This window comes from Cryptomeria japonica, chromosome 11, assembly GCF_030272615.1.
Source record: "Cryptomeria japonica chromosome 11, Sugi_1.0, whole genome shotgun sequence".
Classification (NCBI taxonomy): domain Eukaryota; kingdom Viridiplantae; phylum Streptophyta; class Pinopsida; order Cupressales; family Cupressaceae; genus Cryptomeria; species Cryptomeria japonica.
The window spans coordinates 421,914,598-421,928,903 of record NC_081415.1 but is presented as its reverse complement, the minus strand read 5'-3'; the positions used below and the strand labels follow the sequence as shown (position 1 = coordinate 421,928,903).

The following is a 14,306-nucleotide window of genomic DNA, read 5'->3' as shown; positions in this document are numbered from 1 at the left end:
TGAAATGAAACTATCATACTGTTGAAAACTTAAATAAACATTATCCCAATGCAATTTGAAATTGAGATCATTATTTGCAAAGACTTAAAAATAAACTAATTCTATGAGGAATCGCTTGAAGATACCAACCCTTCTACTACTAGAAGATTAATATTCAAATTTTGAGGACCATTACATCTATCTTTTAAGAAAAAAACAAAAAAAACTTGCATGATGATAAAAATGTAACTCACATGAAGGATTAACAAATGTTCAATTCTTTAAATGAGGACAATTTTGAATTAGATATTTATTTACTCGATTAAACAATTGGTTAAGGGATCCAAGGAATTAGACAATTTGATCAATAATTAACTTGAATTGACAATTATAATATTATAAATTGATATCGCATAAATGATTCCAAATTACATGTAATTATAAATTAATTTACAAAAAAAAAATTACCAACTAAAGATTAATTATAAATAAGTTTACTAAACTATATTTCAAATTAGAAGTATCAACTATCATTAATATTAACCTAAACATAAATTTGCCTAATAAAAAGTTTAATGAAATCTAAATTTAATTATAACCAGTTTATAATAAAAAAAAAATTATTAATAATTTTTTTAAACTAACGAATTAATTTACTCTCATAGTTTTTTTAATAAAAAAAGGCAATTAATGGCCGTAGGAAGTTAAGGGAGAAGGAGTGGGGAAGTGGGCCGTAGGTAGTGGGGTGGGTAGGGATTATTACCCTCCCCACCTCCTCTTCCTGCACGGTAATAGAAACAGTGGGGAAAAAAATAAACAATTTTTTTTTTGTTTATATATATAACTACCGAGTGAGGGGCCTAACTAGATTGTTCGGAAGGGAGATGGGTGAGGGCTGATCGGAAGTATAGTTTCTTGTGTTTAATTTCATCAGTTAAATGTACAGAGCCAAATAGACACAAGGGAATGTATTATTCTGAGGATTAATTAAATACAAGGAATTAGATTAACCTGAGAGATAAATGAAAACTTAATCTCAGAGGTAAAATACACAGAGGAAAATAAATTATTCTCAGAAGAGGTGGACCATTTCAGGATAGATGTACATAGAGATATCAAAGGAAAATAAATATAGATTTTTAAAAGATAATTATTCACAAGATTAAATATTTGAGAGATAATTAATCACAGGAATAAATGAAGAAATAAATTTACAAGAAGAATATGTATTCGAAGAAAAATCACAGAGAGATGAATTGTTTCCAGAAATAATATCCTCAAAGGATTAAATAAACAGAGAGTTGAAAATGTAAATTCAAAGAGAGTTTAATTTATTTACATAGAGAAAGAAAAAAGAAAAAATACACGGATCTCTAAAAAAACATTTACATTATTCTAATCTAATTTTTTTTTGAATAAGGAAATATATATTCCTAATATATCTCATTTTTTTATTATTATTTTTTCACAGAGAGTTTAATTTATTTACACAAAAAAAAAAATATACACAAATCTCTAAAAAAACATTTACATTATTCTAATCTAAATATTTTTTGAATAAGGAAATATATATTCCTACTATATCTTATTCTTTTATTATTATTATTATTTTTGAAAAGGATCATTGCGATCGGATACCGTGAACGAAAGGAACACGCACAGGTTAATTTATCAGGGCATGCAAAATATAACAAAGGAAGCCCGAGCCAAACTTTGGACAAACCTACAACAGTCCTAACAAACTCTTCACCCTACAAATTGATATGTATTTGTCCGCTTACTGTCGTCCACTGATTACCAGAGATGCATCGGGACAAAAGTGCGCACTCGTTAACATGGCTAGGGCATCCTGAGACCAGTGATCTGTAGTCTAGATAATTGCAATTGTGCGGAAGGAAACGCAGTGACCAGGAGCTACAACACCATCAACCATACCAGTTTTTTTACCGTTTCAAATCCCAAATCTTAGCAGCGTAAGATAACAAGCCAAAACGCACTTATCGATCGGGTTTCTTAGCAGTGGAAGGCGAGGATTCAAAGGCTTCTATAGTAAGATCGGAGGTTCAGTTGTAGCGGTTTGTGAATTCTAGGGAAGGTTGGGCTTCTATGCTTCTTGTCGGTTCCTCCATCAATTTCAAATTTGTGGTCTTGTCGGACAAGTAAATAAATCTCTGTAACGGTAAGTGCAAATATCTGCACTATTTTCTATTACAATCTTGCGATCGGAAATGGCCGATAAACGACATTTGGGTTCATGGGCGGATGTGGGCTGGGAAGACCCGCCTCATGTTCCGCAGTGGGTCTACACGAACGACAGATGGAAGGACATGGTGATACAAGTAAACCAGAGCGGAAATAACAAGGTTTTTCAACCAGTTTCAAAATACTTTCAAGGCTTCTTTCGGAACAGACGCTGTGTGGCATGGAGACAGAATAACAATGGAAGGAGATTCACTCGAGGGTGTTTTAATAATGGTGGGAATCAAGGGAATTCTAAGAAGCAATTGAAGGGCTTTTCAGGGAAATGGTCTTTGGATCTGGGCAATCAGCAAACGTTTGCTAGGGTTGTTGGCTTGGCAAATAAGGAGACTGCGGCTAGGGTTTATGTTTCTTCACAGCAAGTGGGAAATAAGGTAAATGTGAACCTCAAGGAAGCTAGTCTGGAAAAGGTAAGTAAGATACCTACTGATCCTATTCTGCCGAGGGTTTCTTCATCACAGGTTTGGGCTCCTATCTCTTGTATTGATCTTCTGGGTTCCTATGTCGATAAGAAAGTGAATTGTTTGCATACGAATGCTATTTCTGGGGAAATTTAGTGTGATCAAATTAGTTTGTTAAAGCTTTATCATAAATTGCAGAAAAGATGGGGAGATATGCATTATTTTCAATTATTGTCTGCGAATGCTTTTATTATTGTCTTTGATTCTCCTTCTTTCAGAGATGAGGTATTAAGTACTTCACATCATTGGTTTGGAAAACATTTAATTTCAATTGCGGCTTGGAAACCTTTTTTTGTTCGTGCTGGGTCTAGTTCGAAACTTAGTCTTTTTTGGTTTGGTTTACCTAAAATTTCTTTTGAATTTATGGATCCGGATGTTCTTGAGAAAATTGGAAATACTATTGGAACTTTTTTAACATCTAAAATGGACTTTGTGGAGGGGGAGGTTCTGGTAAAAATTTGTGTTCTTATTAACCCTAATAATGTTTGCCCTTGTACTTGTAATATCAAGTCTCATGATGGTATTTGGTGCCAGTCAATTGAGAAATTACATACAGAGCTTCTTAAGTCTCTTTTACTTTTGGATGCTCCATTACTTATGGATTTTAAGAAAAACCAGCAGGTTGTTGGCTCTGTCCCTAAATCCCTTAATAAAGATAGTTTGTCGGTGGGACCTTCGGTTGAAGGATGTGGAAATGTCTCTTCGCATAAATTGGTAGAAACAGGTCACATTAATCTTGAAAATAATCCATTGTGTCGTAGTTCTAGGAAACCAAATGATCACACTTTGGGTTCGGTCTCACTTTCATCTTTACTGAAGATATTTTCTAATAACGGGGGTATAGTGATGGATGGCAATCCCCCGATAAATGGAGTAGATCATCCATTGACAATAGATTTCCCTAAGATGCCAAATAATCACATAAAAGGTAAGGATGACAATTTGTCTTCATGCACTCATAAGGAGGTTTTGGATTCTTCAAAGAATGTGAATTTAGATAAAAATGCAGTGGTTGATATGGAAACTATTAAACAGGTACCTACCATAGGTTTTCCTAATGATGCTTCTTTAGTTTAGGAAATTAAGAATTTGGTGTCTAATAATTCCCCTCTAAATGTTGAAATTAATATGGCTAATGAATCTTCCTTAGAGAATAGTAATCCGTCAGAGGTTGTCCTTGTTATTATGCCAGATGAGAATCTGGTTCAGCAAGTAAATGATATTTTTAACAATCATGCACATCAGATGGATGAGGGTATTATTGATAGAGTTGTTTGTTCAATTGAGAATGATTTGGGGGGTATAAACTCGACCCTTCCAATTTCTGCATCTGCTAATCCTTTTGCGGTTTTGGCTACAACAGAGTTGGGTTTTGAAGATAATCCAATTATCCTGGCTTCTCCAAAGTCATGCAAAAGTTTACCAATTGTCCAAACAACTCTGGTTTTTCACCATCAGTGGTTTCTCCTGGGAGAGGTAGGCCTCCAAATAATCTTAAGACTCAAATGGAAATTGATGCTGGAATTCAAAAGACTTTGTCCCTTTCTCCTGTTGGTGGGCAAGGGAGGCATTCAGTCTCTCTTGGTAGGCCTAAGAAAACATGCCTAACTACTGTAAGTGTAAAAAGAAAAAGGAGTAAAAGATCTGTGACTAGTCCTCATGTGACAAGATCAGGGGCTGTGAAACGTAATTTGTAAGGTTGCTTTGAGGAAAGCAAAAATTCTCCGATTAATGGGAAGAGGGGAGCTTCGACCTCCCCTCGAGGACAATGAGAATTATTTCTTGGAATGTTAGGGGCTTAAATGCCCCTAACAAGAGACGCTTAATTAAGTCCCAAATGGACTTAATTAAGTGTGATATTTTTATGTTGCAAGAAACAAAGTTGTCAAAGGAGTCTGCTGATTTGGGTTTTTCATCTTGGAGAAGGTGGAATTTTCTTTCTTCTCCTGCTTGTGGTGCTTTAGGAGGTTTGGCAGTGCTTTGGAATAATTATAATATTGAGGTACAGTTAGTAGCATCTGCTACAAATTGGATGTTGACTTTAGTTATAAGCAAGATTTCGAAGGTTACATTCTGGCTTTTTAACATTTATGCTCCGTTAGGAATTCAAGGGAAGAGTAAGTTATGGGGTGAATTAAAGAGGATTTCTTCTCCTTTAAGACATGGTTCCTTTATTATCTTCGGGGGTGATTTTAATGCTATCACTGATTTAGATGAGAAATGAGGAGGTGTTTTCCCTAATAAAAGGATTATGGATGACTTTGGGGATTTCATTTCTGATATGAGCCTTTTTTATTGTAAGTTTCATAATGGGGTTTTCACATGGACAAACATGAGAAGGGATTTTTCTCAGATTGCTGAGAGATTAGATCAGTTTTTGTTATCTAAGAATTGGATTGATTCAGATTTTGAATTCTTTTTCTCTATTCTACCGGTCTCGGGTTCTGATCATTTTCCAATTTCCCTTTCAGTTATTGAGGATAGGCCTTCTTTTAAGTCTCCATTTAAATTTGAGCCCATGTGGTTTAGGGATTCTTCATTTTTGCCTCTGCTTATGAAATGGTAGAATTCTGCTCCTTTTTGTTCTGGGTCCCGTATGTTTCAAATTGCTAAGAAGTTTAAGTTATTTGAAATTGAATATTAGGGAATGAAATATCTCGCATTTTAAGAACATTTTTCAGGAGAAAAAAAGGATTCAAGATATGATTGAGTGTCTTAATACTCATGTGCTTCAAAATGGTATGGTGCCACAAGTTTTTGATGAATTGAAGTCACTAAAATTATAGCTTGAGGAGGTGTTAGCTAGAGAGGAAATCTAGAGAGGAAATCTAGAAAGTTGTGGCTTTCAGATGGTGACAGGAACACAAAATTCTTTCATTCTTCAACTAAGATTAAAAGATGTAAGAATAGGATATCTTGTATTCAGTGTCAAAATGAGAATTTATTGACAGAGCTAGAGGACATTGCTTTAGAGGCAGTTAGGTTTTTTAAGTCATTATTATCTTCGGAAAATGGAAATCTCAGCAATGATATTATATCTAATATTCCTCCTTTAGTATCTTTGGAAGACAATAAGATGTTGATGTCTCCCTTTTCCTTAGAAGAACTTAAGAGTGTTGTCTTTGCCATGAATCCAGATAAAGCTCTGGGACCAGATGGTTCTACTCCTTTATTTTTTCAAAAATGTTGGGATTTTGTGGGAAATAATGTTTTATTGGCTCTCGAGGAAGCTAGGAGAAATAGGTCTGTTTTAAAAGAACTTAATACTACAATGATTGCAATTATTCCTAAAAAAGAGGATACTAAGACTTTTGCTGACTTCCGCCCCATTGCTTTATGTAACACTTTGTATAAGATATTTACGAAGGCAATTTCCCTTAGGTTGGCAAAAATTCTACCTAGGGTTATTTCAATGGAGCAAGGTACTTTTGTTCCTGGAAGGGAGATGACAGAGGGTGCAATTGTAGCACATGAGGTGTTGCATTCTATTTCCACCCAAAGAACCCCGACCATGATAGTTAAACTAGACATGATGAAGGCTTATGATAAAGTAGAGTGGGGGGCTTTATGTGTTGTTCTTGAGAAGTTAGGTTTTTCCAAGGCTTGGGTCAAATGGATTCGTGCATGTATTTCTTTTGTAAGATTCTCGGTTTTAATTAATGGTTCTCCTTGTGGTTTTTTCACTTCCTCTAGGGGTTTGAGACAAGGAGATCCTCTTTCTCCCTTTTTGTTTATTCTCCTAGCTGAAACCTTTAGTTGGGCTATTAGGGCTGCTAAAGTGGGGGGGCTTTGGAAAGGAATAAGGTTTATTTCTCATTGTCTCTTTGCAGATGATACTCTATTATTTGGACATGCTTCATTAGTTGAGGCAAAAGTGATTAAAGGAATAATACAAAATTATGCATCATTTTCTGGTCAAAAAGTGAATGGTGATAAATCAAAGATTTTCTTCCTTAATACATCACAACTGCTTCAACATAGGTTGCAATCCTTTTGGGGATTTGAGACTGGAAATCTTCCATGTACTTACTTTGGGATTCCTTTCTTTGTTAAACAAGATAAGATTGGTTTTTTGGATAAGATTATTTCGGTCATTTCTAAAAGAATTCTCTCATGGAATCATAGATGGTAAACTTTGGTGGGTAAAATTGTTCTCATCAAGTCTGTTTTGAATGTTGTTCCCATATATCTCATGTCTGTTTTGAAGTCTCCAAAAGCAGCTATTGTTAGTTTACAGGATACTCTTAGAGATTTTTTTTGGAACAATAATAAAGATGGCAAGAAGAAACTCCCTTTAGTTGCATGGAATAAGGTATGTTTTCCTAAGAAACTTGGGGGAACAAGAATTCAGAGTCTAGAAAATCAGAATTTAGCCTTAGGTGCTAAGTTGGTTTGGAAATTATATGACAAGCCTAGCTCCTTATGGGCACAGATTATGTTTGCCAAATATTTAAATAATGGACCAAGAGAGTACACTTTAAAGTTTCAAATTTGCCTTCAGGCTCTGCTATTTGGAATTTCCTTTGTAAATGTAGATTAGTTATTTTGCCTCATCTCTCATGGATTGTTCATAATGGTAGAAAGGTCAGATTCTGGGATGAAGTATGGAATGGACACACACCTTTGGTGAATATTAGGGATTGGTCTCCTCTGATCACTATTCTTTCCTCCCTTTGGGGTGTTTTTGTAGCAGATTATTTTGAAATTGTGACTAGTGGATCCCTTAAGCTAGCTAGATGGAAGTCAATTGATTTCTTAGATGTTGATCAAAGTATGAAATTAGATTTTGAGAAGATTTTGGGGGATAGAATTGTATTTCTTTCTGATTATGAGGATGAACTTATTTCGACAAAGAATATTTCTGGTAAGTACACGGTTAAAGATGGTTACAACTCTCTCATGTTTGCTAAAGATTTATCATCTTGGCCTTATAAGTCGTTTTGGCATTCAACTTGTCTTCCTAAAGCGGAGCCTTTGCTTGGTTGGCAGTTCAGGACAGAGTCCTTATAGGTATGAAACTGGATAGGCTTGGTATTACTGTTGTTTTCCCTTATGTCCTTTGTAACAAAAATTTGGAATCTTCTTCACACTTGTTCCTACATTATGATTATGCTTATGAATGTTGGCAGTGGTTGTTTGAGAATTTAAAAATATCCTTTGTTATTGGTAAGGATCTCATTTCCCATTTTAGATCTTGGCCCTTTATGTTTATCTCATCTTTTTATGCATGCCTTTGGATCATATCTCCATCTATTGTGATTTGGAATGTTTGGCTAGAGCGAAACAACGAGATATTTAAAAAAACAAGTTCTCTTGTGTCTGAGGTTCTATTAAAAATTGAGTCTTCAATCTCTGAGGTTGCTTTGTCATTTATTTACAAGAATTTGGAAAATCTTACTTCTTTTTTGCACTGGGATAGTAGAGTTACTAGAGTTTGGAAGATGCCAGTTTTACCCTCTCATGGTTCAATTTAAAAAAAGAATGATGCAATAGGTAAGAGATTCTCTGCTAGATGGAAACCTTCTCCGTAGGGGCACTTTAAACTGAATTTTGTTGGGGCCTCTCGTGGTAACCTTGGGCCGACTGGGGTAGGCATGGTAATTTATGATCACAATGCAAATTTTATTCGAGCTAAGTGTCATGCTATTGGTTTTAAAACTAACAATTATGCAAAATTTCATGCTTTGTCTTTTGGATTGGATATGGCAATCTCTTTGGGAATTAAGGACTTAATAATTGAAGGTGATTCTATGGTGATTATTCAATGTGTTATGAAAAAAAAATCGAATTGTTGGAATTTGCAGTATATACTAGATCTCATTTTACAAAAATTAGAATTGTTTGAATCTTTCTTGTTATCCCATTGTTACAGAGAAGTTAATAAGATTGCAGATTATTTGGCAAATTTAGCCATTGATAGCAATGCTAATCAGCGAGAGGTGGGTTGGAAATTCCTTTTAGGGTATGGGAAGGTTTGCAACAATAGTCATGATTTTCTTGAGTAATGTTGATGTAAAATTTTATGATGATAATTATTCCCACTTTCCCTTTTCATTTCAAGTATTCATGTTCGTTGTTTGGGGGAGAGTTCGAGCTCATGGTATTTGATATAATAGTGTTTTTCCAAAGGTTTTTTGATACTTTCTTTTTTGGCAGGAAGGTTTTTGGCTCATGGGACTTGGCACAGGGCTTTGGAAAATTATGTCTTCTTCCATTGATAGCAGCTGTGGAGTCTACATTTGAAAATTATCCGATGGGTTTTTGTTTTGTTTTTTTTGCAAATTGCCATATGGGCTATATGTAAAACTGATATTATATGTGTTGTGATCGCATTTTGTATGTGATTTTGGGCGGAGTGTATAAACTAGTCTGTTAGGTACTATAGGTTTATTTTATGAGCTGTGACCGAAGGTTTTCTTCCCAAGGTTCTTTCCTCCAGTATGCTTTTTGAATCCTGTGTAAAAAATAAAAATATTAATACAAAAATTTAGTGGAATAATCCACTTTTATTGAATAAAAAGAAAAAAAAATCTTGAAAAGAATAGAATCCAAAGTGAAGAAAATAGAAGCGATTTAAAGATATTTCTCATTTTCATATATATATTCCATAAAAATAAAATTATCCCCTTATTTGTATATAAACTTTTACTATCAAAACCTAGACAAATCCATGTATGCAAGTAGAATTTTTTCTCTTTTTTCTCTTAAGTACATAAATTTTTATTTTTTTTCTTCAAAACAAGAAATGGGCAACAAGGGAACCTAGATTGACCATAATCGCTTGATGTTGAATCACCTCCAAATCTCCCCAAGTATCCTTCTTCAATCCTTCCTTCTAGCTTGGTAAGATCTCCTCAAAAACCTGGAAAAAAACAATCTCCTACAATACAATTGTCTACAAAAATCTTCCTACTTCTATCATGTTTTTTTTTTCAAGAACTCAAGAAATTATTTTTCATCAAAAAGCCATAGCCTCCTTTTTTGAAAGTTAGCATACATTATATAGAAAGATGCATCATTTTCCACTATCAAGAGAATTCATGCATTTTAGAGATTCTTTTCCAAAAATTGATCCATGCAAAATTAATTATTGACAAAGTGAGAGTTACATGCAAGAAAGTGGAATTTGAAATCTACTTCTAGAAGCTTCTCATTTTTCAATAAAATTTATGATTTTCAAGTGTATGTGTCCACCATTTAATTCATTTTATTAAAAATAGTTTCAACCTTAATAAATAAAACATTTCTAACAATAATCACAAAATGATATATGAAATATAATAGCAATAGTAGCAAGTTTTTATCAAGATAGAGAAAGAGGGTTATGGCAAATGTGAGGTATTTATTTGTGTGAATATCTCCTTTCTTTATATTGCTTCATCTCTCATCTTTTCAACAACATTCAATGTGATGATGATCTATTCCCAACATGTAACTTCATCGGTCTGCTTGCAATTATGACAAAATGTTGATAAGAATCAGATTGATTTTAGTGTTATTGCTAATAGCTACCATATTTGTTGTGAGTACTTATCACTTAGCAACTTTGATGTTTTAAATGGGTTAATATAGATTCAAGTGAGTGAAGATATGATCAATTGACTATATTTCAATAATTAAATGGAGAAAAAACATCATAGAGGTGGATTATATTTAGTGTCTTTTATTTTGAGTAACAAATGTCTAGAAATTGTCGTGAGCTAAATAGGTTCCTTGATGAAAATGCCACTTCTCCCGAACTCATCTTCAAATAATTTAAAACACACTTACCACATCCCACTAAAAAAAAGTCTATCAACCACACTTTAAAGAATGACTTCATCTATATTCATATAGTTTTTCTGAGTAAGAATAGACAAATAATTAACAAGAAAATTTTAGAAAAGCCTGAATTGAACATGACAAGGCTATCAATCTTTGGAAAGCAACGATTTTTTAGCCCTCTAGCCAATTCATGAAGCATATATTTGAAAACATCCTCCAATGGCTGCATATAAATGAAAAATCAGGTTATAAAGAAACAAAACAAAACAGAGACTTGAAAATAAAAATTGCAAATTAAAATCCTGTTAATAAAGTAGTTCCAATGGGCATTTCAACTAAGAAATAAAAAACAAACTTAATGCAAAGTCATAAGAATACAAAAACACCTGTAAAACAAAAAGACCACTGTGAAAAACACACGGGTTGATAAAGGCTGCACAAAACTGCCCACACTGAAAAGGCTCATTAGTTTTCTAGAGGAAGATATTATCTACATCAAGCATGACTAATTCTCATACACCACGAGACTCCAGGCATACGACTTGATCGGAGAAAGAGCAAAGTGCTTGTCAAAGTCTATCTGGTTCTTGAAAGGATTATCAATGTTGTCTACATAAACTACTTGAGCTCCACCTTCACACCTGTGTATTAATCAACAAAATCTCTCCATTTCGAACTTCTAAGATAAGATTTTTTATTTATTTTTTGGTTGGCAATCAAGCAAAATTCTGGGAGTGACTTACCTCAAGATTCTGCACAAACTTGGACAAGGAAGAATGGGCAGAATTTGTAAGAGAAGTATTCTCAAATCAGAAATTTTATAAGAATGAGACGAGTCAAATCAATCTTCCTACAACTGCTTCAAACTATTCAGACTAAATGAAAAGTCGCTTTAAAAATATCGAGGTTTTATAATTGTAGATTTTTAAGCTGGAGACAATATTTTTCATAAATGAATATTACAGTAATGATGATTTGATATTTTTACACGACAAAGATTTTATTTGTGGGAAGATTAGATATTTGAAGAAGAGTCGTCCGAGAGATACCCATTCACCCTGCAAACTTGTGGCTTTCCTATCCGCTACATTTAATATTGGTTTTTTTAGGGGGTTTCTTAAAAAATAGTGGGGCAATTTCTAGCCCCACCCCATTTTCACCCCCTTAAATATGCAAGCCTAAAAAGTAGGAGCTTCTATTTTATAGAAAAAGATTCTGAATAATCTCATAGGACATTTCTTCTTTTCTTCTCCCCTTCCTTAAAAATAGTAACATAAATCGGACGCTTTGCTTTTCCAAAAACTTGATCACATAAACGGAGGAGACAGTTTTCAATGTCTTGGTACGGCTTTCCAACAAACTACTATGGCAACTACCCAACATAATAATTAAATATCCCAACTGTCGAACTATTTAATGAACGGAGTGCCAGTAATCTGAGTTGTTGTGTTTCCAAAGATGCAGGTGACGTGTAAGGTATGAATTCATCTAAGCAACACTTCAGCTTTTAAAAGTTTTTCCGGTTATTTTTAAATGTTTCCCTACGGCCATCGAGATGTTTCATGGAGTGAGACAGGTTTGTCGGCATCTTGTGGACTAGCAAGTCCACTTATAAAGCCTATTGGCTAATTAGATGAGATCATAAATAGCCATAATCACAAAAATATTGGAGGCAGCATAAGCAGAGAAAATTATCCTGAGTGATTTAAATTTTTTTTATCTTTAATTTGAAATATAGTGTAGTTATATTATATATGATGAAATTAAGTTTGTTTCCTAGACTTCGAGCCATACAATGACCGAATCTGTGGTAGAGCATGAGGATTTATTAAAATACCGTTTTCAGCAAGGAATGGAACTATATCGTAATATAAGGGAATCAAGCTTCAAGTTTGTATTGAGTTTGGTGTGCACCATATTCTTTTATTTTGTTATACTTCTCAAAAGATAATTGTAGGAGTTCAACGAGTGAATATTTGACAGATAGGAGTTGGATGGTTTACATAGATGAACATACATTAGCATATGTAAATTAAAAAAGATAATTGTAGGAGTTCAACGGAGTGAATATTTGACAGGTAGGAGTTGGATGGTTTACATAAATGAACATACATTAGCATGTGTAAATTACAAAAGATAATCTTAGGAGTTCAACGGAGTGAATATTTGACAGATAGGAATTGGATGGTTTACATAGATGAACATACATTAGAATATGTAAATTAAAAATTGTTTTCTAAGTCACTGCCAATCAAGGCACCAATTTGGTTTATGTGACCACCTACGGAAGCACATCAGAGGAATTCATTCCAATTACCAATATAGATATATTAATACAATGAAATAAAGCAATGTTTTGTTTCTAATTTTTCTCTTTGATAATGGAAAAAGTTGTAGTATCGGCTCTCCACATACTCTATTCCTCTGCATTCATTTAGGTAAAGTTGGCACTTGATATCCTAAAACTATTTACACTAAAAGCAGTGATATTTTTTTTAAATATCCGAGCAATTCCAATTCCTGGGGTGATATCAAGTTTCAAACATCACTTGGAATTCTTGCAAGCAAAGACTTTGACTGTTCAGACAATTTGATTGATGTCTTGTCCTTCGAATTTACCTGCAAAAGAATATGATACGAATTTCAAGACCTTCAGAAATAAAAAGGTATTTAGATAAATCATTGCATTGATAGTCCATACAACATAACAATGAGTTTAGTCACAGTAACAGATGTTTCTCATTTTTTGTGGAACTTCACAAATGATCACATATTTTTCCATTTCAGGAAATTTTTGTTTGCATCTAGGTACCCACAAAACCTGTTATCATTACCTAAGCAACCAAAAAACAAGCTTGATCTGCACACATTTAATATTGGAAATTTCCAGTCTCAATAGTTTCTTTGCACCATCCTGTATCACCATGCTAGACAACCCAGAAGATGCATCCATTTCACCATGGTAATTCTCATTCAGAACTAATGTTGGAAAACAAATTAACTTTACTGCAGTAAGCCGATAGTACAGTTTCATCTGCTACATGTGGTTTTTCTATCCCCATTCCACCATGGTAATTCTCATTCAGAACTGTAGTAGGCCTCCAGTACAGTCTCATCCCCAACATGTAGTCTCTCTATCTAATTAGGCCTATTGACATCATACAACAACCATTTTGTTAAGGAATCCACACACCACAAAAATCAAATATTTTTATTGCACTATTATGGTTAAAATTAGAACCATAGTTCACATACTCATTGAGTACTCGCGGCCAAAAAAAAGGGCTGAGTTGCTATCGAATAGTAACTCGAGTGCTGCAAAAAGAGAGTACTTGCAAGTACAACTGTTGGACTCACCAAGTACTCGACATTCATTGAGTACTTGCAGCCAAAAACAGGGGCCGAGCTACTTGAATAGCAACTTGTTGGTCACAAAAAAGTTCTTGCAAACCCAACCATCAAACTCAACATGAATACTTGGCAAGTCTGGCAGTTACACCCATTGGAACACAGATTGGACATGCAAACACAAAACAAAATGTGGCTTTGATGATGAAAAACAACTGATTTTTATGCTATTTAAGACCACATGCCCATAGATCTTCCTTCCAAAGCATTTGCAGTATTTCTTCAGCAAGTTTAGAGCGCATTAGCAGAATTTCAGGTTTCCACGTTACAATCTTTCTTTTCCCCAAGCATTACAAGAATGTATTTTTTTTTTTTAAATGTTAGAATTAGATATCTAAACGTGATTTACATGCATTGAGTTTGATTTCCAAAATTTTTAATGTTGATAGACGCTAGTTTTTGGTTAAATTATTTAATGCTATTACTATTCAATTA

The 14,306-nt window shown here is 34.0% G+C and overlaps 2 protein-coding genes across 8 annotated transcripts in view; one reads left to right on the top strand and one right to left on the bottom strand.

Annotated features, from left to right (window-relative positions):
- The first annotated feature begins 1,605 nt into the window (after positions 1-1,605).
- Positions 1,606-9,151, top strand: LOC131073634 (uncharacterized). Its single transcript, XM_058010131.2, has 2 exons — positions 1,606-2,612; positions 8,856-9,151. Exons 1-2 carry the CDS (start codon positions 2,208-2,210, stop codon positions 8,940-8,942), a joined length of 492 nt encoding a protein of 163 aa, XP_057866114.1. The 5' UTR covers positions 1,606-2,207; the 3' UTR covers positions 8,943-9,151.
- A 1,235-nt stretch (positions 9,152-10,386) lies between these two features.
- Positions 10,387-14,306, bottom strand: part of LOC131073633 (regulator of G-protein signaling 1) — a 111,109-nt gene continuing 107,189 nt past the window's right edge. Inside the window, exon 5 of one of the 7 annotated variants that reach the window (XM_058010130.2) lies at positions 10,387-10,686. In XM_058010130.2, coding sequence (XP_057866113.1) covers positions 10,528-10,686 — 159 coding nt within the window. In that variant the 3' untranslated portion in view covers positions 10,387-10,527. Of the gene's footprint in view, positions 10,687-12,635; positions 13,083-13,266; positions 13,612-14,306 lie in introns of those variants that run through there. The other 6 variants (XM_058010128.2, XM_058010124.2, XM_058010126.2 and 3 more) reach the window with 6 other exon arrangements.

Coding starts and splice junctions, on each gene's coding strand:
- LOC131073634 (XM_058010131.2), top strand. CDS start 2,208: ATGGCCGATAAACGACATTTGGGTTCATGGGCGGATGTGGGCTGGGAA. Junction 2,613..8,855: donor CACAGCAAGTGGGAAATAAG/GTAAATGTGAAC, acceptor CTTTTTTGGCAG/GAAGGTTTTTGGCTCATGGG.